Consider the following 25,596-nt stretch of genomic DNA (forward strand, 5'->3'; position numbering starts at 1 on the left):
GTCGCGTTTCCGATTTGGTGGTAAATTCTGCGAAGCACTGCTCTTGCTAGGGCCAGTATTAGTCTGTGTTAGCAACACCTCCGGTTTGAGCGCCGTGAGCTCACCTACATGTTATGAAGCTGAAACAGCATCTCAAGGCTATCAGCATATGTAGGGAAAAAAGAAAAAGAAAAAAAGTATATTTAGGGATAAGCGATTTATTTTGAACTTTGACAGCTGCTGTCTTGTCGCAAATCGCACTTTGACTCTTGTCTTTTAAATAAGATTCGCTAAAATTAAAAGGCTACATCTCCCAAATTCATTTATTTCGTCTTAATTGCATTTTAACATTAGTCTATTTTACTATTGCAGTCGAAAATTTTAACTCTTTAAATTTTATGTAGGTAAAATTAAAAAATACTGTTTTTATGACGAATGATGATATTAAAGTGACAATATTGTTTTTTTATTTAACAGAACAACGTAAAATGAATTTTATTTCCAGAGAAATACTTATATAAGGATTAAGATATAGTGTTTTCTTGTTTTAAATTAGTTTACAGTATGGTTTGTAAGTCAATTAATTAAAGAAATAATATCGAGGAGTGATAGGCATTTCGCTTAAAACGTGACATTTATCTTTGTAACTAAATATCCGTTTTATTTGGTATTAGCATCAACAATTTGATGTTTTTAATTGAACTTAATTCAAGTTTACCCCATTCAAATGGCTGAAAAAGTGTTTTTGTTATGATATTTTACTGGTGGTAGGACCTCTTGTGAGTCCGCACGGGTAGGTACCACCGCCCCGCCTATTTCTGCCGTGAAGCAGTAATGCGTTTCAGTTTGAAGGGTGGGGCAGCCGTTGTAACTATACTGAGACCTTAGAACTTATATCTCAAGGTGTGTGGCGCATATACGTTGTGGATGTCTATGGGTTCCAGTAACCACTTAACACCAGGTGGGCTGTGAGCTCGTCCACACATCGAGGCCATAAAAAAAAAATAGTTTCCTAATTTTAAACTTTTTAATGGCTCTTCGTTAAAGTTGCGAAAATGTCGCTTAAACAAAATAACCTTTCACACCTCGATAATATCATAAAATTATACATGATTTGATATGATTTATAGAATCTATATGATTCTCTATGATTTATGTCATAAATCTTAAAAGAGCTTATAATATGATATACAGGTGACAAAAATGGTAATTTGAATATTGAAACATTAGAAGAAGAAACATTAGAAATATTAAAACATTTTTGAATATTGAAATATAAAAAACATAAAAACTGGTGAAGCAATAGCTTTTTAAGTTGTTTTTCTTTATAGAGCAACTCAGTTCGTGCTATAGTTTTACTGGGCTAAACTTTATTTTAATGTGAATAAAATAATACATTATATACAGTTTAAAATGTACAACATACTACAGCTATGATTATTGCATTCAATATTTATGTACAAAAGCTATAATTGTCGACATTACAAACTCATAATTCGAGAATACACAATGTCAGATAAACAAAGATGGCGTGATTTTTATTAATTAAATAAAATTACTTATTTTGTTCTCAAGCTTTATTGAAGAGCTGATAAAACTGAAAATCTTTTGGCGATTGGCTTCGATAATATACACACATGTTATCTACAGTTTTAAACTTCATGTCGAGATCGCCAATGCAACTTAACCTTTAAGAAACAACCCGCTGAGATTCTCGCCGGATCTACACAGTGGGTCGCTATTCCGATCCGGTGGTAGATTCAGCGAAGCACTGCTCTTACTAGGTCTAGTGTTAGCAAATACCCTCAGGTTGAGTCCGTTAGGTCACTTACCCGTCAGGGTGAAGCCAGAATAGTCCCTTAACCCAGAAGTTTTAAAGAGGTAATTTTTGGTTTAAATACTTTTTGAGCGATGTAATAAAAAAAACTCAAGCAATAGCTTTGTTCCCCAAATTTTATCTTCCATTAATAAGTTCTGATAGATCTGTGTGGACTTATAACAATAATCAATTACGCGAAAACTGCTTTGGCGGGTTATATTCGTAGCTTTTGACAATTGTTGCCCTGACAAAAGCTCGCGCCACTTTTGATATATATTAATACATTATTTACAGTACTATATTAAAAAAACTAAAACTATTGGTCACTTGTTATTGCGGAGTACGGAAATATAATATTTAAAAACACAAACACACACAGACACTCACAGCCACTGTCAACATTGTTAATTATTGTGTTTTTATTAATATATTAACTAATTAGTATCTGTGAAAATATACAAGTGTGGGAAAACCTCGGGCTCTTCCAAAAGGAATGCACGGAATTCTCAACTTCCTAACTTTTTAAAGAACGGCCATTTCTTTTTATTCTCTTTTAATCAACTTTTCGTCTAACAAACGATCTCACAATAACAAAAGACTTGGCTGTATTAAAAATTTCCTTGTGCCTCTTCGATTTGACAAAAGGTTTTTTTTTATCTTAACAATTGACATTAATTAACAGAAAAGGCGGGAACTGAGATATTTGAGAATATGTGTCTTAATTGAGATTCTATTGAGGTGGTGGCTTTTCTGCTAGAATTTTACCGGCGCCCATAGACGCATGTTAGATGGTTTCATCCACCGAAATAATATCAAGATCTTGATTTATTTCTGTGGTTTCATCCATTTCATCATATTATTATATTTATTTAAGTTACTATAATAATATCTCTATTAGATAATTTTTCCAATGTTCTTCGGTACATTAATTGTAAATGCCCCTTTTTTATTCAAATTTCTATTTCATAGATAACAATTAGTTTATATTTGTATTTTTTGTTTGAATATTTCTCGTATAAAATTGCTTCTCAGAGATATTTCGTAAGACTTTCAATTGTCATACACATAGTTCTTAACTTATTGTCATAACGCACCTGTAGGATTGAAGTGTCTTAACTTTTTTTTAAGAAAACGAATTTTATACCTTTAACGATATTTAAAACATTATAAATTTTCAAAGCAAAACCGGCCTATCCCTATTTTGACCCCTAAATAACAGATGGCTTTATGAACATTATTTTGCGGGTATTGTTTTTGCCTACGAAACAGTGTAAAAGTAAATTCGGTCCTCATTATCTCCATACTATGGTAAGATGACGTCACTTTGGCGCTGACGGCCTCAATTCTTCAATTATATTTTTGGCGCTTACTCAATTCTCATCATCCTCCTGTCCTTCTCCCAGTCACCCGTTGTTGGCGCAGCTTTCTCCTTCCATACTCCTCTATCATATACCATTACTTCGCTCACTCCCCTCTTACACATATCGTCTTTCACGCAATCCATCCATTTCTTTTAGGTCTACCTCTTCTTCTAAAGTCTTTATACATAAAGCTCTGTTAATAACTAACCACACATTTCATTCCACTTCACATGTCATAAGCCACTGCAACTAAAAAATTATTCTATTTTGAATATAGTATTCAGTGATGTAGTAAATATTTTGTTTTTTTTTAAGCAATATTATCGTTTAGCGCATAACACACACATGATAATCTTAGATTGTGGCTACTGTTACATAAAATCCTCAAATTAACCTCACGCAATATATTAACTAAACTGGCACTTAAATTACACACTTAAATTATATACAATTGTATTCGTTAAAGAAAATAAATAAACAAACTATTTGGTATCAAAAAAAATTATACGATATCACTTTTAAAATTAATTATTTAACTTATTATATACGGACACGATATGTAATGATAATCGAATATTACATTAAATACATTTTGTTACATCAAATATATAATATTGTAGTTTGTCGCCATTAAGCAGTAGTATTGCTTTCCAGATTGTAGGGTAGGGCGACCGCTGCATTATATATTAAATTTTATTATAGTAAAAAATTGAAAGAAGTGAAACTTATTTTGCGGTGTGTAGTATTGTGGTCTTCTTCATTTTTCATCCTTGAATCTCTTGTTATAGGGAATGCTGTGTATAAGAGAAACGACCTAGCTCGCTTTGTCCTTTCCCTCTCCACGGTCGAGTGTTTCGCGAGACGCTCTGTCTATTTTCTCACTCTCGCTCGTCCTAAATTGTATCTTTTCTCTCTAGCCGTAACGAATCTGTCACGAGTTAAATTTTACTCTCAACCAGCCTAAAGAAGTTCCACTTCAAAAACAACATTTAAAAAAAACGTGAAGTAACTTCAGCAAGAACTTCTCGAGCTAACAGTTCCAGCATCGAACATTCTTGTCAAAGATTAAATCCATTTATTTCTCATACGTGGCCTTCGTCATAATCATACAATATTAACCCTTTTAGTGCTAAGCTTATTTTCACATAATTTGTAGAGGATTTTTGAAAAAAAAAAACGTACCTTAAAAACAATAAATATGAAAATCAATACTAAATTCACAGAAACACAATTTTAAATGGTTATTTATAATTGTTCTTAATACCTACAATCGAACTGCGCAACAGTCGCTATATCGACGCTCGGCACTTTATACGCATCATCTATCGACGGCGCGCGCTATAAGGGTTAATATGCAACAAATTAGAACCGCATTACGCTATTACCAGCTTCGAATAATTTTGCATTTAATGTGAATGACATCTGTTGATTCTGAGATCTCCCCACCCTTCAGGCTGGAACAGACGGTGGCACAAACCGATGAGGAATCACAGGCGTTACCACTACCATATGATGGATCCCTTCCTTCTTCTTCCCATACAACGTATCAAATACCTCCTTGCTTCACGTCATTACGAATTCTCCCGATCCGTTAACGGTGCTTTTAGGCACCACAAGCACCGGTCACCGTCCTCGCCGAACCCGTCGCTTGAGATGAAGGGCTTGACGCATAAATTAACCCAAAGACACAGCCCACTGAGTTTCTCGCCGGATCTTCTCAGTGGGTCGCGTTTCTGGTCCGGTGGTAGTTTCTGCGAAGCACTGCTCTTGCTAGGGCCAGTGTTAGGAACACTCCGGTTTGAGCCCCGTGAGCTCACCTATACGTTAGGGTGAAGCTGAAATAGGCTCTCAAGGCTATCAGCATAGGTAGGAAATAATAATAAAAAATCCTTCTTTACACGGGAATGATTACGCACAAAAGGCATTGTCTAAATCTTTCGGCGCTAGCCCACATACACATCCGCACCGAGAATTACGCTATCTTAATGCCTCCTCACATTTCTGCACTTGACTTAATACCCTGCCTATTCTCTCGTGTAGAACCTTCGAGTTCTTCTCCGGCAACGCGGGCAGTACATCCCTGACTACAGCGCTATTTCGCAAATGGAACATATCACTCAATTTCGCGCCAACATCCTGTTTATAATGTAGTCGCTTTAAAGCGTCTATGGTACTTTTGCGGAACACACACAAACTGTCCAACAGCAGGCTGTGGTATACGTTGTATTTCTTCAGGAGCCTATAACCGTGCAGAAGACCAGACTCGTTGTCGAGGAACACCAAAAGACCGCTGTCCATCTTCTTGGCCAAATTATGGGCCGGCCCGTTCATAATGTTCTCGTTCCATTGATAATTAAACAAGTTATTGACTATCCTGTCCAAATTGGCGGTTAAATAATCAAACACAATCAAGTCCGACCACTGAGCTAGCTCCAAGAACGACTTAACTGTTTTGTCGTTCAGTCTCATATCGATTCTGCTAAACTTTTCGATGTTTTTCGCTTTACTTCTCACGTCTTTAATCCTCATTTTCTCTATTAATAGCTCTTTCGTGATGTCGCTAGTTTCGTTCTCTTCGTTCGACATATTGTAAACGTCGATTTTGTTCAAGTGGCGCGTCGAGGACTTGAAAACGTCCGGTATGTGAGCTGGTTCCAAGCTAGGCACGTACTGTGTCAGTACTATCGCGCGGTTCCTGCTCCATTTAGCGGCCGCTATGTCGTTGACCACGTTCCTCCACAGTTTGTCTTTCAGATCGACGATCTTGACCACCGAAGGGGCGAGATTAGTCAGGTTCAGCAACCTGCCGACGTAGAAGCTGAATATTTCGCCTTGAATTTGATCGGTGTTTTGTCTGTAGCGAACGCAGGCTCTGGTGCCGTCCCGGAATGTTACCAGTCGATTTTGCATCCTGCCGCAGCCGATTTCCATCTTAACTACCTCGCTGCTGCCGACGTATCTCTCCCAGAGCTCCGCGCTGTTCTCTCCATAGCCCTGCGGCATGGAGTTCTCGATTTCGGGACCCCAATAAACGTTATCATACAAAACGGTGTTCTCGTTTGGCGTCCGTGGAAAATTCACATTTGTTCCTTTGTTATCTTTCAATATGTCCCGCAGATCGTCGTTCAAATGTTTCGGGTATATTTGTCTATTGAAATCAGAGCGTTGGTTGTTTACGAATGCGACTCCTGTATACGAGACGTTTGCTGTATCCAAACGCCTTCCTTGTCTAGCTTTAGTAATCCTGTCCGTCTGTCTTTTAGGGTCCGGCCTCGTGATGAGGACTCCAATGGAGAGACCAAGCACAAAACTGATCAGCACGCTCAATAAACAGTAAGAGTATATGGAGTAAGCCCTGTACTTTTCTTTGATGTCCGAATCATCGAGGACCTTCACCGCTAATTCTTCTACTGCGGCCAATCTCGCATGCTTTCGGTCATTCGTTTGTAGATTCTCCATTACGATAGCAGGTTGCAGGATTTTCTATTTCGGTATCTGTAACAAAGATATATAATAATCAGTTTTGAAAGCCAAATTAATGGATAGTCAATATTTTAAGGTGGTAGGACCTCTTGTGAGTCCACATGGGTAGGTACCACCACCACCACCACCCTGCCCATTTTTGCCGCGAAGCAGTAATGCGTATCGGTTTGAAGGGTGGGGCAGCTGTTGTAACTATACTGAGACCTTAGAACTTATATCTCAAGGTGTGTGGCGGCATTTACGTTGTAGATGTCAATAAGCTCCAGTGTAGTTACTGGTGTGGCTAACAACAGGTGGACTCTGAGCTCGTCCATCCATCTGAGCAATAAATAAAAATAAAAATTTACACGGCGTTATGCATGTAATAATATCGTTCATACACCAATATTGAGTAGGTACCAAGCGATTTATATTAAAACTAATGCGAGAATAATTTGATAATATTGGTGCGATGTGTTTGAAAAGAAAGACGGCTATCACTCAAGGATCATTGTCTATTGAGAGCGATGTCTTAGGATTCATATTGTAATCAGATACGAAATAAAACCTCGTTCAAAAACAATTTTGTTCGACCTTTTGTCGGGAGAAAGTCGTCGAGTCCCACTGGTAACATCAAAAATTGGACTAAAACGAAGGCAGATTGATCTGCTCCTGACATCCTACCAGCAGTCTTCAGTCTGCGGTGACCAGTACGGAAGGCAGCGGCTTGGCTCTGCCCCTGGCACTGCTGAAGTCCATGGGCGACGGTAACCACTCACTATCAGATGGGCCGTATGCTCGTCTGCCTACAAGGGCAATAAAAAAAAACCATAACACTTGAGACACGCCAAAACATAATTACATTGTAAAAGCCGTGTGGTAATTGTGTTTACAATGCGACAGTCGATTTTTGTCAAAAATCCTATACAAAAAGGAAATTCGTATTAATGTTACACAGAGAAATGATGATCATATTTAAACGAACGCATAACCAAAGAATGTTTTAGTGTTTATTAACGCGTCACTCACACTGGACTCCTGAACAGCTTCTTTTAATTAGGCAGTCTTTTCCCCTTTTTTTTTCACAGGAGAAAATCGCCGGATCCCCACCCGCACGGCAGGTGGGGTATGTGGGAGTCGAACCTCACCAAAAACTCCTGCCGCTCACAGCTGGCGCCCTACCCCGGACCGGGCGGGAACCCAGTCGGAGCTATTGAGACGGCGGGACAGGGTTTACGCAGAGCATATTACATCCATCCAGTCTTTTCCCCTACCTAATTATTGGTAGTCTAAAGGACTATTTCAACTTCGCGCGGAACGATAGGTTAGCTCACGGAGGTCAACCAGAGAAAATTGCTAACACTAGCCCTAGCAATGCTTCGCTGAATCTACAACCGAAACGGAATCGCGACCCATTGAGAAGATCCGGCTTGAAACTAAATGGATTACACACAGGCAGATTAGACGCACCCATTTACATGATCTGTGTTGAAACGTAAAGATTATTGGGTTTATATATAAATATTACGTTATACTAACGCGATATTACTGGTGGTAGGACCTCTTGGAGTCAGCACGGGTAGAAACCACCACCCCGCCTATTTCTGCCGTGAAGCAGTAATCGGTTTGAATGGTGGGGCAGCCGTTGTAACTATACTTGAGATCTTAGAACTTATATCTCAAGGTGGGTGGCGCATTTACGTTGTAGATGTCTACTACTTCACACCAGATGGGCTGTGAGCTCGTCCGCTCATCTAGCCAATAAAAAAAAAGGAAGTACCATTGTAAAGTTAAAAAGTGTTTGATAAAACGGTTTTTGCCTAATAATTAAAAGTGTATTTTTACTAATTATGGTAGGGCATCTTGTGAGCTTGCGCGGATTGGTAGCATTACCCTAATTTTTTTCTGCCGCGAAATTGTAGTGACTCGTGATATTTACGCCGTTAACAACACTTAACACCAAGTGAGTCATAAACTCGTTCACGTAATAGTTACTATAATAAAACTTATAGCATTTACTAGTGGTAGGACGTCTTGTGAGTCCGCACGGGTAGATACCACCGCCCTGCCTATTTCTGCCGTGAAGAAGAGATGCGTTTCGGTTTGAAGGGTGGGGAAGCTGTTGTAACTATACTGAGGCCTTATAAGTCAAACCTCAAAGTGAGTGGCGAAATTTACGTTGTAGATGTCTATGGGCTCCTGTAACCACTAAAAATCAGGTGGGTCGTGAGATCGTCCACCGCCCTATGCAATAAAAAAAAAACAGAAATTACGTGTCATTTTAGTTGTATTGTCATTGGCATTTGTACACAGATGTTTGTTTTTAGTTTTGTTGATAGTCGAAATATGAATAAATACGATATCTTTCTCTTTCTTTCTGACAACCAAATACCCCACTCTGCTTACGTTAATATCTTCTAAGGATTCGTATAAGTGATACTGAAATACTTCCTGGTGTTGTAGAGAAACAGTTTCCGTGTATATAGGTGCCCATTTAAATTTGAACAAAAAAAGCTATATTAAAATGCAGCGTCTTCGAACGCCAGTGCGTAACGCTAACAAGGTCGAACTCAACTAGAAAGAGAAAAAAGATAACGCAGTACGACAAAAAAAGCACACTCAAATTCTTCAATAATAAAAATAAGTATTTCTAAAGAGCTGCTACAAGCAAACACTTTTATTTTTATTCGGTTATACAAGTTTTCGTTTAAAATATATTTTTGCCAGAGTGGATAAGCAATTTTACTCTACACTAACTAGAGATTTCTTGCCGTTGCCCACGGACATCGTTCGCAGCTAAGAACTATTTGAAGGGACGCGAACTGTTGGAGTACTAGCACGAGAGAAAATTGATCTCTGAGAATGCGTCATAAAGCACAATGGATATTCGAATCATGGATATACTTCGATAGCGACACAATGTATCATAGTTTTGGTAGTCGTGGCTTACTAATGCAAACTCAAAAGTAATCGAAGCTTAGGGAACTATGTAATGAAACTAAAACAAAGGCGAATATAAAACTGGTTTCATTTATATAAAGAGGCTAATGATGATGCACCTTGATAAAAAAACGCGTATATTTTCTCTCTCGCTCTTCCTAAATTTTATCTTTTCGTTCTAGCCGTAACGGATCTGTCGCGAGTTAAATTTTACCCTCAACGCTGTTAAAGAAGTTTCAGTGAAGGCTTCAGAGAAGACCCGACAGAAGTGATAACTTAAACTAATCTATGTTTAACTATTGATTATTGAAATTGTTTAAATTGAGAAAACTTAGATTATTACTTAAATTTTATGTACATTAATATGATAATGTAAAGAAAATCGTAACAAAATTCAAAAATATATGTAGGTATATAAGTAGAAGTCACATACGTTCTCAGTGCTGCTGTCGCATGCGTGACAGAGAAAAAGAAGCCAGACAGACTGGCACCGGAACGCAAAACGTAACGAAGCGTGTTACCCTTGGTAGAGGGCCGAACCTCCTACGAGGTCCCCGCGCAAAAAGGGCGCGCGGGGTATGTGAGACTCAACGATCTGCATGGTGTTGTGAGCAGACCGCGGGCCCAAGGATTTTAGGACCCATCCACTAAACGACTCCCCTGCACTCTTACACTCGACGTCCGATCCCCTCCGAGGTCAGAACCCGGATGAGGTAGGGGGGCTACCGCGGTCAACACTACAACCAGACGGCGCGGCTCACCCCAAGGACGCCCAGCCGACGGAGCCTTCGAGGCGAATCGAAGGCTCTGAAACGTCGGCCGTCTCGGTACGGCAGCCCGTCGGGCCGCCCAGACGGTGCCGCTGGTGTCCCGGAATACCCCGCTGGACCAGAACCAGCCTGCCGGGTCGGGACGCGATACACCGTCGACCGGTCGCTCTATTCACTCCACGGCAGCGCGCTAGAGTGCTGGTAGCGCGCCGCGCGGCCTCTCCCCCTCAGGTCGCCCCTTGACCTTCACCGGGGAAGCGTGTTACCCTGCCATAAGAAGTTATCATTTCAAAATTAATGAAATGAAACGACCGTGCGTGATTTATTTCCATCTATTTTGATATACTAGATTAAGTAAACATTACATGTTAGATTAACAATATAATTATTACTACCAAAAAAAAAATCATGCAACTTTTTAAGTATTATTTATAAACAAAAAACTTGGTTGTATCACCTCTGTGGATACCGCAAGATCGTGTGGGCGGAGCGGAGCAACGTTAACATCTAAACTGAGGTATCCCTAATTGATATATTAGTTAAACTAACCACATAATTGTTGGTTTGTTTAACAAATTGATGTACCATAAAAGCCCCGTACTGAAGTGCGCCGAGGAGTTACAGGTGTAGCTCAATTATTGATTGCCACAAGACGAGTTTGAGTTCCAGTTGATGGTATGCGGGCATTTTTGAGTGCCAATTAATAAGCGGGAAACAAGCCAGCCACGGAAACGGATTTGGCAGCTGTTTTTTTTTATTTTTTATTGCTTAGATGGCTGGACGAGCTTACAGCCCACCTGGTGTTAAATGGTTACTGGAGCCCATAGACATTTACAACGTAAATGCGCCACCCACCTTGAGGTATAAGTTCTAAGGTCTCAGTATAGTTACAACGGCTGCCCCACCCTTCAAACTGAAACGCATTACTGCTTCACGGCAGAAATAGACAGGGCGGTGGTACCTACCAGCGCGGACTCACAAGAGGTCCTACCACCAGTGATTACGCAAATTATAATTTTGCGGGTTTGATATTTATTACACGATGTTATTCCTTCACCGTGGAAATCAATCGTGAACATTTGTTAAGTACGTATTTCATCAGAAAAATTGGTACCCGCCTGCGGGATTCGAACACCGGTGCATCGCTACATACGAATGCACCGGACGTCTTATCCTTTAGGCCACGACGACTTTAAACTATTGTTATATTGTGTGTATATTGTCGGAACATAGTGCTTATTTGGATTCGTTGAGCTTCGCAGTGCGTTCCCAACGATCGTTCAAACCAAGCACGACTTGGCTCCATGACTAAACACCTTCTAGTTCTAAGCATACTTCCATAAACGAGGCCTGAATATCCCTTAGCTATGAGCAGAAGATTGGCTGTCCTGGGATTGCTGTTGTCCATGAGCAATCCTTTGTGATATGCAAAGAAGGTCCTGAACGTAGCTAATGTGGAATTGGGTGCGGAATGTTAGGCATTCAGCTCCAAGCTGCAGGCCTATCTCATGAAACCGGAAGAACCAGCCATAGTGGCCACAGGCCGAGTCTCAATTCTACAACTTTTGTGGCTACAGACGCGGAACATAAACTTATTTTTCTTCCACTTGCTCTTATCCCACATTATGTGGGGTTGGAGCAGCGTATCTGCTTATCAAGCTGTTAGGGATTTTCCGGGAAGAACGACAACTCACCTTGGGCTATGACTCCAGTAGAATACCCATTGTAAACTGTCAAAGGGACTTTATCTCTTTCTTCTTCTGATATTTCTTTTGGTATTTCCATTGGTATTTCCCATTTCGCGCATCATATATTTTGCGATTTCGATTTTTAGATTCGTCTGCTATGTATGTACCTAGGTTCAGCAGGGTATAACTCGTACATCTTTACGACTGCTCCGTGGGCGGACAGAGACATTGCTTAAGGACACCCACATTTATTTATCGGCATTGCTCTTAGTCCCCAGCCCACCTGAAGCTGATATGAAACACCGGAGGATGAATAAGTTTTCCAAGATCCTATTACTAAAATAACTATGTAGACTTTTGTGTGGTCACCTCAATCGAGAGCAGGCGAGATTTTGTTAACCCGAGCCCTGAATGATCAAGGGTAGCAGCTCCAATTTGGCCATGTTTATGCCTTTCTCATTTGATTTTGCTTATAAAATATGTTTTATATATGTACATCCTGTAACATAACTAAGCTCTTAGCATCTTTTTTGTATTGCTTAGATGAGCGGATGAGCTCACAGCCCACCTGGTGTTAAATGGTTACTGGAGCCCATAGACATCTACAACGTAAATGCGCCACCCACCTTGAGATATGAGTTTTTTTTATGATTGAAGGATTACTGGTGGCCCGGAGGCAAGATATAAGTTCTAAAGTCTCAGTATAGTTACAACGGCTGCCCCACCCTCCAAACCGAAAGACACTACTGCTTCACGGCAAAAATACGCAGGGCGGTGGTACCTACCCGTGCGGACTCACAGGAGGTCCTACCAACGGAAAAGATATAACAAGCAACGTCTTGTTTAGGGGGACAAGATGAAGAAGTGTCCGTCCGAATTGGAAATGATATGATTAAAGCAGCTTTAAACAGAGTAAAGTGTGCCGGGTTGAAGTGAAGTGTAGCAGTTTATGGCGCTAATTTTAAAATCCTTCCACTTGCTACTGTGGCGCCATCCTAATTGGCTAATTTTCAGCGGACACTTTTTAATACCCTTAGCTGGAGCTCCTTACTTCTACTCTCCATACTCTAAGAGCTACATATATTCCCTTTGAAGCAAAGATATCTCAAGAATTCCACGGCACTCTTCGCGACATTCATAAACAGCCTCGTCAAGCGAAAACCTTCAAAATGACAGCTGACATAATGACACATCGTTTTTGAAACTGTCAAAACTGACGTAAGTCCGCCGAGATCCTTTGCCGATTAAAAAACGTAAACTGATCCATCAATATCGAGGTAAACCGCTGGAGACGGATGGCTGTAAAAAAAAAACCTTCTTAACTTTAAAGCAACAAGAACTAATATCAGGTAATTTAGGTTTCAGATCATAGCCTAAACGCTTTAAGGATGACAATCGTATAATCTACATATTAATACGTGAAGCAAAAACTTTGTACCCTTTTTTACGATCGCGCGCTCGGAGGAGTATGAAATTTCCCACACTTATAGAGAATATAGAGAAGGAGTGCATAATGCTAATATTTTTTTTATAATTATGCATAAAAAATTCATGATATCAATAAAAAAAACATTCACACACTACCATGTATTTGACACTCACACGCATTATTTTGTTTATTGTTTAATATCTGTGATCAAATTGAAAATTGATTTTGATGTCGTTTAAATGTCGCGTGTTAAGCGAAATGTCCCTTAAACCAAATAAAACCTTTCAACCCTCAATCCTAAGCACATTATTATATCGATGCAATTCCTTAACAAATTCATTTTTTCGCCCAAAATTAATTTCGTTTATAAAAAAAAACCTTTTTTGCTTCATGATTACGTACGAAAAATGTAATTAAAAATAAACTAAAAACATCGGTAGCGATAATTCGATAAATGTACATAATTTTTTTGTTGTTTCTTTCCGGCGACTGACTTGCGACGAACGAAGCGTGATTGTAAAACGCGCTATATTATTATTATTATTATTTATCCTACCTATGCTGATAGCCTTGAGAGGATATATCAGCGTTACCCTAGCGTGTAGGTGTACTCACGGGGTTCAAACCGGAGGTGTTGCTAACACTGGCCCTAGCAAGACCAGTGCTTTGCTGAATCTATCATCGGAAACGCGACCCCCTAAAAAGATCCGACGAGAAACTCAGTGGGGTGCCATATTGTTGTTATTTGAGTGGAGTTACACCGGACACCGTCTTCGTCGAACCCGTCGCTTGCGATGAAGGACTCGACAAGCGACTTAACCCACAGACACAGCCCACTGAGTTTCTCGCCGGATCTTCTCAGTGAGTCACGTTTCCGATCCGGTGGGACATTCTGCGAAGCACTGCTCTTGCTAGGGCCAGTGTTAGTAACACTCCGGTTTGAGCCCCGTGAGCTCACCTACATCATGTTAGGGCGAAGCTAAAATAGCCTCTCAAGGCTATCAGTATAGGTAGGAAATCCAATCACTGAATTTATACGACGCTCGTAATCATCTAAAGATAGATTTTAGTTGGATGTTTAAGCCGGATTTGTAAATTTTAGATGCGGATAGATTGTCACCGGCTATAAAAGACAGCGAGAGCATGCTTTTGCTTTTTGTCACCGTACTTACTGATCGTGACGAGTGGCTCATATCATCTGCTCGAAGTCTCTCGGTGGGTCGCGATTGGCAAAATAAGGGCTCTTAGGTAAGGGGGTATTTTTGCCCCAGAATGGGCTGATATCTTCATGTGAGAGGATGTGAGAGCTATTCGTCAAACATCGGCTCACTAGTGGTAGGACCTCTTGTGAATCCGCGCTGGTAGGTACCACCACCCCGCTTATTTCTGCCGTGAAGCAGTAATGCGTTTCGGTTTTAAGGGTGGGGCAGCCGTTGTAACTATACTTGAGACCTTAGAACTCAAATCTCAAGGTGGGTAGGGCATTTTACGCTGTAGATGTCTATGGACTCCAGTAACCACTTAACACCAGGTGGGCTGTGGGCTCGACCACCCATCTACGCAATAAAAAATAAATAAAAAATATATATAAATCGAGATTGTTCTAGATGTTCGTCGCAAGTCAGTCGTTTTAAACAAAATACATACACGCATTAGCGCACGGCGTTGCTCGCGGCATAAAAAGCGCAGGTATACCGGAGCGACCGATACGATATAGACTTTTAGTACGGTTCGCAGAATAAATACTTTTTATTTTATTTTAATTGCACAAATATGAGCTGTATTACCAATGCCAAATTATAAAATGCGTAATTACTGGTGGTAGGACATCTTCTGAGTCCGCACGGGTAGGTACCACCACCCTGCCTATTTCAGCCGTGAAGCAGTTATTGTTTGAAGGGCGGGGCAAGGCATTTACGTTGTCTATGTCTATGGGCTCCACCAGGTAGGCCATGAGCTCGTCCACCCAACTAAGCAATAAATAAATAAAAGGACATCATTTTGTCCCACGCTCGTCTTGAATCATGAGTTCGAAGACTCAATTTTATTCCTAACACAAACACGTGACTGCTTCTTGGCAGAAATAGGCGGGGCGGTGGTACCGACCCGTGCGAATTCAGAAGACGTCCTACCACCAGTGAAAATGTGATTTTAAATGGTTAAGTACGGCCTATGAATCGACCATATGAATGTGGATTTGAATGCATAGTATTTCCGATAGTCAGCGGCTTGGATGGGTACTGGACGTCTATGGATCATGGACATCATGGGTCTATCATATACACTATTAGAAAAAAAAATATTTTTATTGTTTCTCCTGCTGACCGTACCCGATATCTGAGTAAAGAATTTTTCGAATGCCCAACTCGGTCCGATGTTATCAGTCTCCGGGTTCGATTCCCGGCAACCGGTTCTGTGTAGGACGTCTCTATTTCCTCGGAAAGAGACGAGAACTAGAATCAGGCGGGACAATCGCCCGGGCGACTCAATTATATATCCGTGTCTTAACGCTATGATTTGAATATATAAGGTCACCCAAACGGAATATGAGACACGAAGAGAAAGCTCTTAGGCCGCTTTCAGACTACATTATAATATAATACCACATAGTATACCCGATCCATTAACGGTGATATTAGGTACAAAAGGCACCGGTCACCGTCCTCGCCGAACCCGTCACCTGCGACGAAGGGCTCGGCGAGTAAATTAACCCACAGACACTGCCCACTGAGTTTCTCGCCGGATTTTCTCAGTGGGTCACGTTTCCGATCCGTTGGTAGATTCTGCGAAGCACTGCTCTTGCTAGGGCCAGTATTAGCAACACATGCGGTTTGAGCCCCGTGAGCTTACCTACACGTCAAGGAGAAGCTGAAATAGCCTCTCAAGGCTATCAGCATAGGAAGGAAAAAAACAACGTCGAAGTTGTTACACTAGAGTTTGTATGACAAAATTCGCCCAGTCTCTCCGAGTAAAAGCAGTATAAAATATTAATCCTAAACGAATGAGCTGCGTAATCCGAAACTGCCGGCGTCTTGTTATTCTTGACATTACGGCTCGAACGTACTCGTATTGTGTGTCGTGTCGTGAACTATTAACTAGGGGCACGTTGGCCCTTGCAAGGACTCTTTGGATCGTTTTCAATTTTGTGACCGTAAAAAGTAACGATTTCATGAATTTAAACTCTCCCTAATTTTCCATTCTTTTGTATTGTCGTAAGCGAGATTCAGGCATTTGTCAAATATCTTGTGTTGTACTACCGTGGCTACCACCACAGAGATATCAGCGTCACTCATAAGCCACAGCAAGGGCAGTCCTCAAAATTTCCATTGATTGATTGTGCCTATCAGGAAACGCCGTAGAGGTTTTTATGTGGTCAAAACCCCGATGGCACGCGACCGGATCTCCGGGTCCAAAATTATTATCAAATAATTACGGTAAGCAGTGGCTTGACTCTGGCCCTGGCATTGCTGAAGTCCATGGGCGATGGTAACCACTCACCATCAGGTGGCTCGTATGCTCGTCTGCCCACAAGGGCAATAAAAAAAAATAAGGCATATAACTGTCAGCTGCCTTCCGATGCTATAATATGTTGCTATGGATTGAGGCCCTAAACAACTCATTACGGATCCTCCCGATCCATTAATGGTGCTTTAAGAACCTCAAACACCGGTCACCGTCCTCGCCAAGCCCGCCGCTTGCGCCGAAGGGCTTGACAAGTACTTAAATTAACCCACTGAGTTTCTCGCCGGATCTTCTCAGTGGGTCGCGTTCCCATCCGGTGGTAGATTCTGCGAAGCATTGCTCTTACTAGGGCCAGTGCTAGCAACACCTGCGATTTGAGCCCCGTGAGCTCACCTACACGCTAGGGCAACGCTGAAATAGCCTCTCAAGGCTATCAGCATAGTTAGGGAAAAAAATGGATTGAGTTGAGTAATCTGTTATTATGGATTAAGACTGACGGAGTGCTGGCTAAGATTAGATCGTAGAGGAGTCGTAAGACCTATGGCCCAGTGGACTGGATAGTCAAGACGGCTGGACGTGGATGAGAATAGCAGGCGAACTAACGTTATAGTATAAAAATAGGAGACCAATGCCCAGCAGTGGGTATCAACGGACAAAAGATATATATGGATTAAGAAGGGTGGACGAGCTCACGGCCCACCGGGTGTTAAATAGTTACCGGAGCCCATAGACATCTACAATGTAAATGCCGCCACCCAGCTTGAGATATAAGTTGTAAGGTCTCAGTATAGCTGCCCCACCCTTCAAACCGAAACTGCTTCACGGCAGAAATAGGCACGGCGGTGGTACCTACCCGCGCGGACTCACAAGACGTCCTACCATCAGTAATAACGCAAATTATAATTATGCAATTTTAATTTTTACTACACGATGTTATTCCTTCACCGTAGAAGTCAATCGTGAGCATTTGTTAAGTACGTATTTCATTAGAAAAATTGGTACCCGCCTGCAGGATTCGAACACCGTTGCATCGACAGATACGAATGCACCAGACGTCTTATCCTTTAGGCCACTGTAATTATCAAAGTATACTGGTGTTTTCAGGACACAAAGCTCGCGTCGGCCGTGCTCGGAGGCTCCGAAGAATCTTTGCGATGTCGGAAAGACGAAAAATCACATAAGACGTGCTTAATGAAATTGTCGGATGTACAAAAACATATGAACAATTAAGTTCGGAGCAAAACGGAGTAATTGTAGAACGTCGCCAGTTCTAAGAACGAATACCTGCGGAACAAAAGCATTCCTCAGTCATTAGTTGAGCCATGGGTTTTTGTGAGGCTCCTCGAGGAATTAGGGGCGAAATTTTGAATCTCACAGAGCTGCCATCTTAGGTATTCTTCATCAAACGACAGCGGCTCGCTCCAGTTGTCAAACTTCTTGATGCAAACAGCCTCTTTTTATAGTTGCAGACCGGAGAACGGGTCATAGGACGCAGAGCCATAACTTATGTCTCGAGTTTATCTTATCTTTATAATCAATATCAATATATCAATACGTGAAGCAAAAATTTTGGTATCTCTTTTTAAGAAAATTGCGTGCATGAAATTTCCCACACTTATAGAGTATACCTAGTCAGGTCATAAGTATTGTCACACAGTAAAAACTTTTCTTTTAGAATGCTGGCCACAAAAAAGTTTATTGAACCCGAATTTCGAATTGTTCATGAAAATAAAAATAGTATACGTTTAGAATTTTACTCATTTTTAAATATGGAGTGGACGCTTAAAGAAGACCGTGTTGCAGTTATTGCGTTGCATCGTTGCGGTTACGCGCCAATTCAAATTTTTAACATACTGAAAAATTTGAATATAACCAAAAGATTCGTTTATCGTACCATCAAACGATACAATGAAGACTCTAGTGTAGATGACAGGTCAAGAAGTGGTCGCCCTCGGTCTGTTAGGACTCCAGCAGTGATAAAAGCTGTGAAGGCGCGAATTCAAAGAAATCCCAAACGTAAGCAGAAACTGTTGGCCCTTCAGATGGGGTTAAGCAGAATCACGGTGAAAAGGGTGTTAAATGAAGACTTAGAGCTTCGGGCATATCGAAGAAAAACAGGACATCGTTTAAATGCTCGTCTAATGGACCTGAGACTGAAGAGATGCCGCGCTTTGTTGAAGCGGTACGCGGGAAAAAAATATCGGGAAATTCTTTTTTCGGATGAAAAAATTTTTACCGTAGAAGAGAGCTACAACAAACAAAATGATAAGGTGTACGTACACAGTAGTGAAGAAGCGAGCAACCGTATTCCGCGTGTCCAACGAGGTCATTTTCCATCCTCGCTCATGGTATGGTTGGGAGTTTCTTATTGGGGCTTAACAGAGGTATATTTTTGTGAGAAAGGTGTAAAAACGAATGCAGTTGTGTATCAAAATACAGTCCTGACGAACCTTGTAGTACCTGTTTCTCATACCATGTTCAATAACAGGCACTGGGTATTCCAACAAGATTCGTCGCCAGTTCATAGAGCGAAGAGCACACAAGACTGGCTGGCGGCGCGTGAAATCGACTTCATCCGGCACGAAGACTGGCCCTCCTCCAGTCCAGATTTGAATCCGTTAGATTACAAGATATGGCAACACTTGGAGGAAAAGGCGTGCTCAAAGCCTCATCCCAATTTGGAGTCACTCAAGACATCCTTGATTAAGGCAGCCGCCGATATTGACATGGACCTCGTTCGTGCTGCGATAGACGACTGGCCGCGCAGATTGAAGGCCTGTATTCAAAATCACGGAGGTCATTTTGAATAAACTTTAGTGTCATAAGAATCTATGTTTTATTAAGTTCATTTTGGTATGAATGGTTACATAATGAATAAACTTGTTTCAATTATTTTACATTAAACATGTGACAGAATTTATGACCTGACTATGTATAGAGATGGAAGATGGAGTGCAGAATGTTAATATTATTTTTAATTATGCATAAAAAAGATGTACATTAAATCAATAAAGACAACATTACACACACTACCATATATTTGACACACACACATATTTATATACTCTTTGTTTATTGTCAAACTTTTGTTATTGTTTAAAGTCTGTGGTCAAATAGAGAATAGATTAATATTATTTGTCTATAGTGTAGTCTTGGTCAAACAGAATAGATTAATATTGTTTGTCTATACTTCTATATAGGCGAAATCTGTGATTAAAGAAGTATTTGACTATAGAAACTTAATAATGTTTAAACTTATAATTTCAAAGAATTTTAGTCGAATTTCGACTAATGGGGCTTTATAAACTGGTAATCTTAACTTATCTCAGCGGGGCGAGCCGATATTCATTTTATGATGACCATGGGCTCCCGAAATCACCGCTACATGGGCCGTCACAAATCAAGTACTCATAACAATAAAGGTACAAGCTTAGATAATAAAAAAACAACCGTGAGAAGCTGTCAATTGGATGAAGCTTCGCTTGGTTGTCTCTACAAAAGCTCTTTTTTCGTATCGTCGTGACTCCTGACCCGTTTAGGCGGTGTCACGCTTCCAATTCAGCGGGGCAGGCCGCGATTTGTTCCCGAAAACCATACCCATTGTTTAGTGGTCCGATCACACGACTTCATATACCCATTGTTTATATTATGTGCGTGCACGAGGGATCTGAAGGCGGCTGAGTCTGCGCTGGTACCTTAAGACTAACTCACTTCCTAACCCTTGCATCAGCCCGCTGAGTTTCTCGCCGGATCTTCTCAGCGGGTCGCGATTCCGATCCGGTAGTAGATTCATTCGCAAAGCAATTGCTCTTGAGAGTTTAGGTCTCCTTCGCAAGCGCTCGGGCAGCTGTTAGCAAATCCCACCCCTCCTGGTTGAGCCTTTGCTCGCCCACCTGTCCTGGTGAAACTGGAAAGGCCTCCGGGCCACCAGTAATCTTTCAATGATATACTTAAAAAAAACACCACTTCTGAAGCGAAGCAACATCTGGAATCGTCTCTAAGTTGTCATCACGAGAATCGAAAGTGTAGTATCCGTAAATAGCCATAATTCATCCTACTTATATTAAAAACGCGAAAGTTTGTAAGAATGTATGTTTGTTACTATTTCACGCAAAATCTACTGAATGAATTCTGATGAAACATTACAATAATATAGCTTACACATCAGAATAACTCATAGGCTATAAAGTGTGAATTACCCAAAATATAACGATATGTGTCAAGTAAGTAGGTAAAACATCTGTCATCGTATTTTCATGATCAATAATAAATTACAGTTCTCGAAGCGAAGCGAGGGAGGGTTGCTAGCTTCTAATTTTATTTTTTATTTTAATACCAAACGAAAAAGTGTAAACTTCGCTTTTTTTATTGCTTACCTGGGTGGACGAGCTCACAGCCCACCTGGTTACCGGGGCCCATAGACATCTACAACGTAAATGCGCCACCCTCCTTGAGATATAAGTTTTAAGGTCTCAGTATAGTTACAACGGCTGCTCCACCCTTCAAATCGAAACGCATTACTGCTTCACGGCAGAAATAGGCGAGCTGGTGGTGCCTACTGATCACTAATTTTATGGTCTACCCTAAATTCTTGAATATATCGTGTAAATATCGAAGCGATTTATTTAAAATTCACATCCGTACGTAATAAATACAAGAGACAAATTTGTTTCTCGACAATAAATACATATTTATTGGTTTCTAATGATATGAAACTGGTTTTTGGCGACAAATTTATACGTTAATATTATCAATAATGCCTTGTAAGAATGTGTGATCCGTGTTCGCTGTGAATATAGTTTTTTTTGGAACCTAGATAGATTGAGATATACACGACTTGTGTGGCTGGTTCGGGGGAGGAAAATCTCACAGAATCTACACCTACGCGACTTAATACGGACTTTTTTCAAAAACTTTCAGACCAAACTACAGTTGTGTCATGCTCTAGTAATATTTGAAGACTGAATATATTACGGGTTAAAGTATGAAATTGCCGATTTGTACTGATAAATTGAAATTCGTTTTTTTTTTCATTTATTTTTATTTTATTTTTATATCCTTTGCAAATAGACTACCTTACTACTTACCGCCCACCTGATGGTAAGTGGTCACCGTCACTCATGGACGTCAGCAATGTCAGGGGCAGAGCCAAACCGCTGCCTACCATTTAACATATTTCGTCTTCTCGCATTAAAACTGTATAATCTCAAAACTTACTAATTTTACAGGAGTGTTTTAAAGGTTTAACATGTGATATTTTTAATATTAATCATCTTTGCAACATTTATTTTTTATTTTTTACCAGTTATATTATCTGTCTTTTAAAGTAAGACAAAATTATGTATTAATTTTGTTAATAGTAGTCAAAACATAGGTAAACAAAAAATAAAATAAAACTATACTACGCTCTTTTGACAGTATTTATGAGAAAAATACTGGTAATAGCAAATGATTCCGCATATTAACTCAATTTCGAATATTTTAGGAAATTGTACACTTTTAATGCAAAAAGACCATTTATTTAATCAAAATATCTACCATTACTATCTATACATTGCTGCCATCTAATAGGAAAGTCATTTATGCCTTTTCGATAGAACTCTGGTGATCTAGATTCTACAAATTGTATGAAAGCATTTTGTACTGTCTCCTGGGAAGAAAAGTTTTTATCACGTAGAAAATTGTCCAAATCACGAAAAAAATTGTAGTCCGTTGCAGCAAGGTCTGGCGAATATGGCGGGAGGGTGACGAATGGTTTTGAATTGCACTTCCTGTACAGTTAAAATTATTTCTCGTGCTGCATGAGGTCTCGCGTTATCATAGAGCAATAATGGTGAAGATCGATTTATGAGTCGGGGCTGTTTCACTGCAAATTTTGCTATCATTCGGAGTTCGGCACAGTAGACATCTGACGTTATTGTTTGATCAGATCAGAGAAAGTTATAGTGAATAACACCATGCTGAGACCACCAAACAGCTACTATTACCTTTTTATTGGTAGGCTTTGCTTTAAGACACTGTTGCGGCATTTGACCTGGGGTCAGCCATTGCATTTTTCGCTTACGGTTATCGTAAAGAATCCACTTTTCATCACATGTCACAATTCGATCCAATATTTCTTCATTTCTGTATCGATTCAAAAAGGCAACACAAGTTTCAACACGCATTTCTTTCTGTGGATCAGTCAAATCATGAGGCACCAATTTTTCATACTTTTTTTTATTCTTTGACTGGTAGGACGTCTTGTGAGTCCACGCGGGTAAGTACCACCACCCGCCTATTTCTGCCGTGAAGCAGTAATGCGTTTCGGTTTGAAGGGTGGGGCAGCCGTTGTAACTATACTGAGACCTTAGAACTTATATCTCAAGGTGTGTGGCGCATTTACGTTGTAGATGTCTATGGGCTCCAGTAACCACTTAACACCAGGTGGGCTGTGAGCTCGTCCACCAATCTAAGCAATAAAAAAAATATTAAAAAAATTTAGCTTCCATGAATTAATTACACACCGGTTACGCGGAAGTTGGCAAATACCAGTGTATAGTAGAAACACAATTCGCTGTTTGACTCTTTGAGGCAGTGATAGATTCACGCCTGGACCCTTGAGGCCCGGACCTAGGCAGCATGATTTGAGGCAGCCAATTTTTTGAATGCCAAAATTAAAAAAGTAACACAGTCGCCTTTAAAAATGGTTTCAGATAATTTTGTATAAAAAAATATATACTGATATATAAATCTACAGTGGTTTTTACAGATGTTCCCTTATTACTACTTAACTACTGAATTATGCATCCGATTGACTTGAAACTTGGTATCCATGTAGAGAATACATGTACTTAATGGATAGGCCAATATTTATTTGAGTGTTTGACTCCCTAATTATAATGACAATAAATAATAATGTTAATTTTAAATGCCTAGCGAAGCAGGCGAGTACGGCTAGTCTACTTAATATTATAATTATAAAGAGGAAAGGTTTGTTTGTTTGTATTGAATAGGCTCCGAAACTACTGAACCGATTTGAAAAATTATTTCACTGTTTATATACAGTCGAATTGAGAACCTCCTCCTTTTTGAAGTGGGTTAAAAAGAGAAGGACTTGTACAAATATGAGTTACAACCATAAAAATCGTGTAATATTTACGTAGCACACAAGTTTCATTCAAAATGCCTTTACCCTTTGACTTTGCCTGTGTAATATTTTACGTTTATCGATTCATCAGATAACTTGGCTGGCCCAATAAGGAAAACCGATATAACACGAGATTGTTGTAGCCGAAATATGATTCTAATCATATCCAAGAGCGATGATGATCTACCGAAATAAAACGTTCAAGTTCTATTTACAAATCGAATTACGCAAAAATCTTAAATCAATTTAAAATTTCTAACCTCAATAAAAAATATTGGCAAAAATCGATTTATGATATCGGAATTAAAAGTACTTGAAAAACATTAAAAAGAATAAAATACACAAATAAAATACTAACCTTATAATGGATACATTCCAATGTTCAAACGAAAATGAAGTAAAAATATAAATATTTTCAAACACTTCACAAAACACGTTGCTTTACGAATAAAATAAATCACAAATCAAACATTTACTATTGATTCAACGAAAATTACACTTGAGAATTGAAACTTCGTACGCATCCGCACCCCTAAAAGCTTCGAACGATACTGAAGCAAGAGCTTTACTTGCGGGTCACAATATGATTTGTCGTCTGTCCTTTTCTCGCGCGACTAATTACGTGAGAACGAAGGAGACAAACATAATGGTATGCGTCATGAGAAGGTGACTTTTTGTGATTCCTTTGAAAGACCCCAAAGATGTTTATGATCTATAGACGTTTGAGGCTACGTGAATTATGACCGGCCGAGTCGAATCAATGGGAACGACTATGTTTGTTAAAAATATTCAACGAAATAATACTAGCTAGTGTCTCGAATATGTTTGCGTGTTCATCTAAGCGCTCCCAGAGATGATGAAAATTGATGATGTAGGTAGCTTGGTAAAACTGCCGGCACTCTTAGGAAATTTTCCGTCATAGCGGCATCGAAATACCAATAAGTTTGATAAATACATAACAATAAACAGCTAAAATGTAAGTTTAAGACTATCCCGAGATATCATTAAAAGTATTTTTACCGAATTTCAATGCTCTGTCTTCCGTGACCACAACGAACACTGCGTAATCGAATTAGTGTAAAACAAAATTTAAAAAATGTAAGACGAAATTGTAAAATTGTTTTTAATTGTAAATTACTCAATATTCGCCGGACCTTCTCAGTGGGTCGCTTTCCGATTCGGTGGTAGATTCTACGAAGCACGGCTCTTGCTAGCAAGTGAGCTCACCTAAGCACCCGTGAGCTCACCTGCTAGTTAAGGTTACGCTGAAATAGCCTCTCAAGGCTCTCAAGCAAGATTAGGTAGGAAAAAAAAACTTTATATGAAAATCGACTTGATTGTTTACTGGCTTACATTGGTCTGTGGCAAGATTCCTACACTCAAACGATTAGACCATGTACCCTAGAAACAGAACGATGAGTGACCAGTTCGACTGACCAGTTGTATTACTGATATCTATGAACACCTTTGAATTAAAGGTTCAAATGTTCACGATTGACTTCCACGGTGAAGGAATAACGTCGATAACTGATGGTCTAGAGAAACCATATCAGCGTC

General features: G+C 39.9%; 1 protein-coding gene across 1 annotated transcript; it reads right to left on the reverse strand.

Moving 5' to 3' along the window:
• Nucleotides 1-288: 288 nt before the first annotated feature.
• On the reverse strand, nucleotides 289-24,592 carry LOC101736045 (extracellular serine/threonine protein kinase four-jointed). Its single transcript, XM_012690205.4, has 2 exons — nucleotides 24,398-24,592; nucleotides 289-6,654 (listed from the first exon to the last, which is right to left on the reverse strand). Exon 2 carries the CDS (start codon nucleotides 6,616-6,618, stop codon nucleotides 5,137-5,139), a length of 1,482 nt encoding a protein of 493 aa, XP_012545659.2. The 5' UTR covers nucleotides 6,619-6,654; nucleotides 24,398-24,592; the 3' UTR covers nucleotides 289-5,136.
• Between the last annotated feature and the right edge of the window lie 1,004 nt (nucleotides 24,593-25,596).

Source organism: Bombyx mori, chromosome 23 (assembly GCF_030269925.1).
Source record: "Bombyx mori chromosome 23, ASM3026992v2".
Lineage (NCBI taxonomy): Eukaryota > Metazoa > Arthropoda > Insecta > Lepidoptera > Bombycidae > Bombyx > Bombyx mori.

Coding starts and splice junctions, on each gene's coding strand:
- LOC101736045 (XM_012690205.4), bottom strand. CDS start 6,618: ATGGAGAATCTACAAACGAATGACCGAAAGCATGCGAGATTGGCCGCA.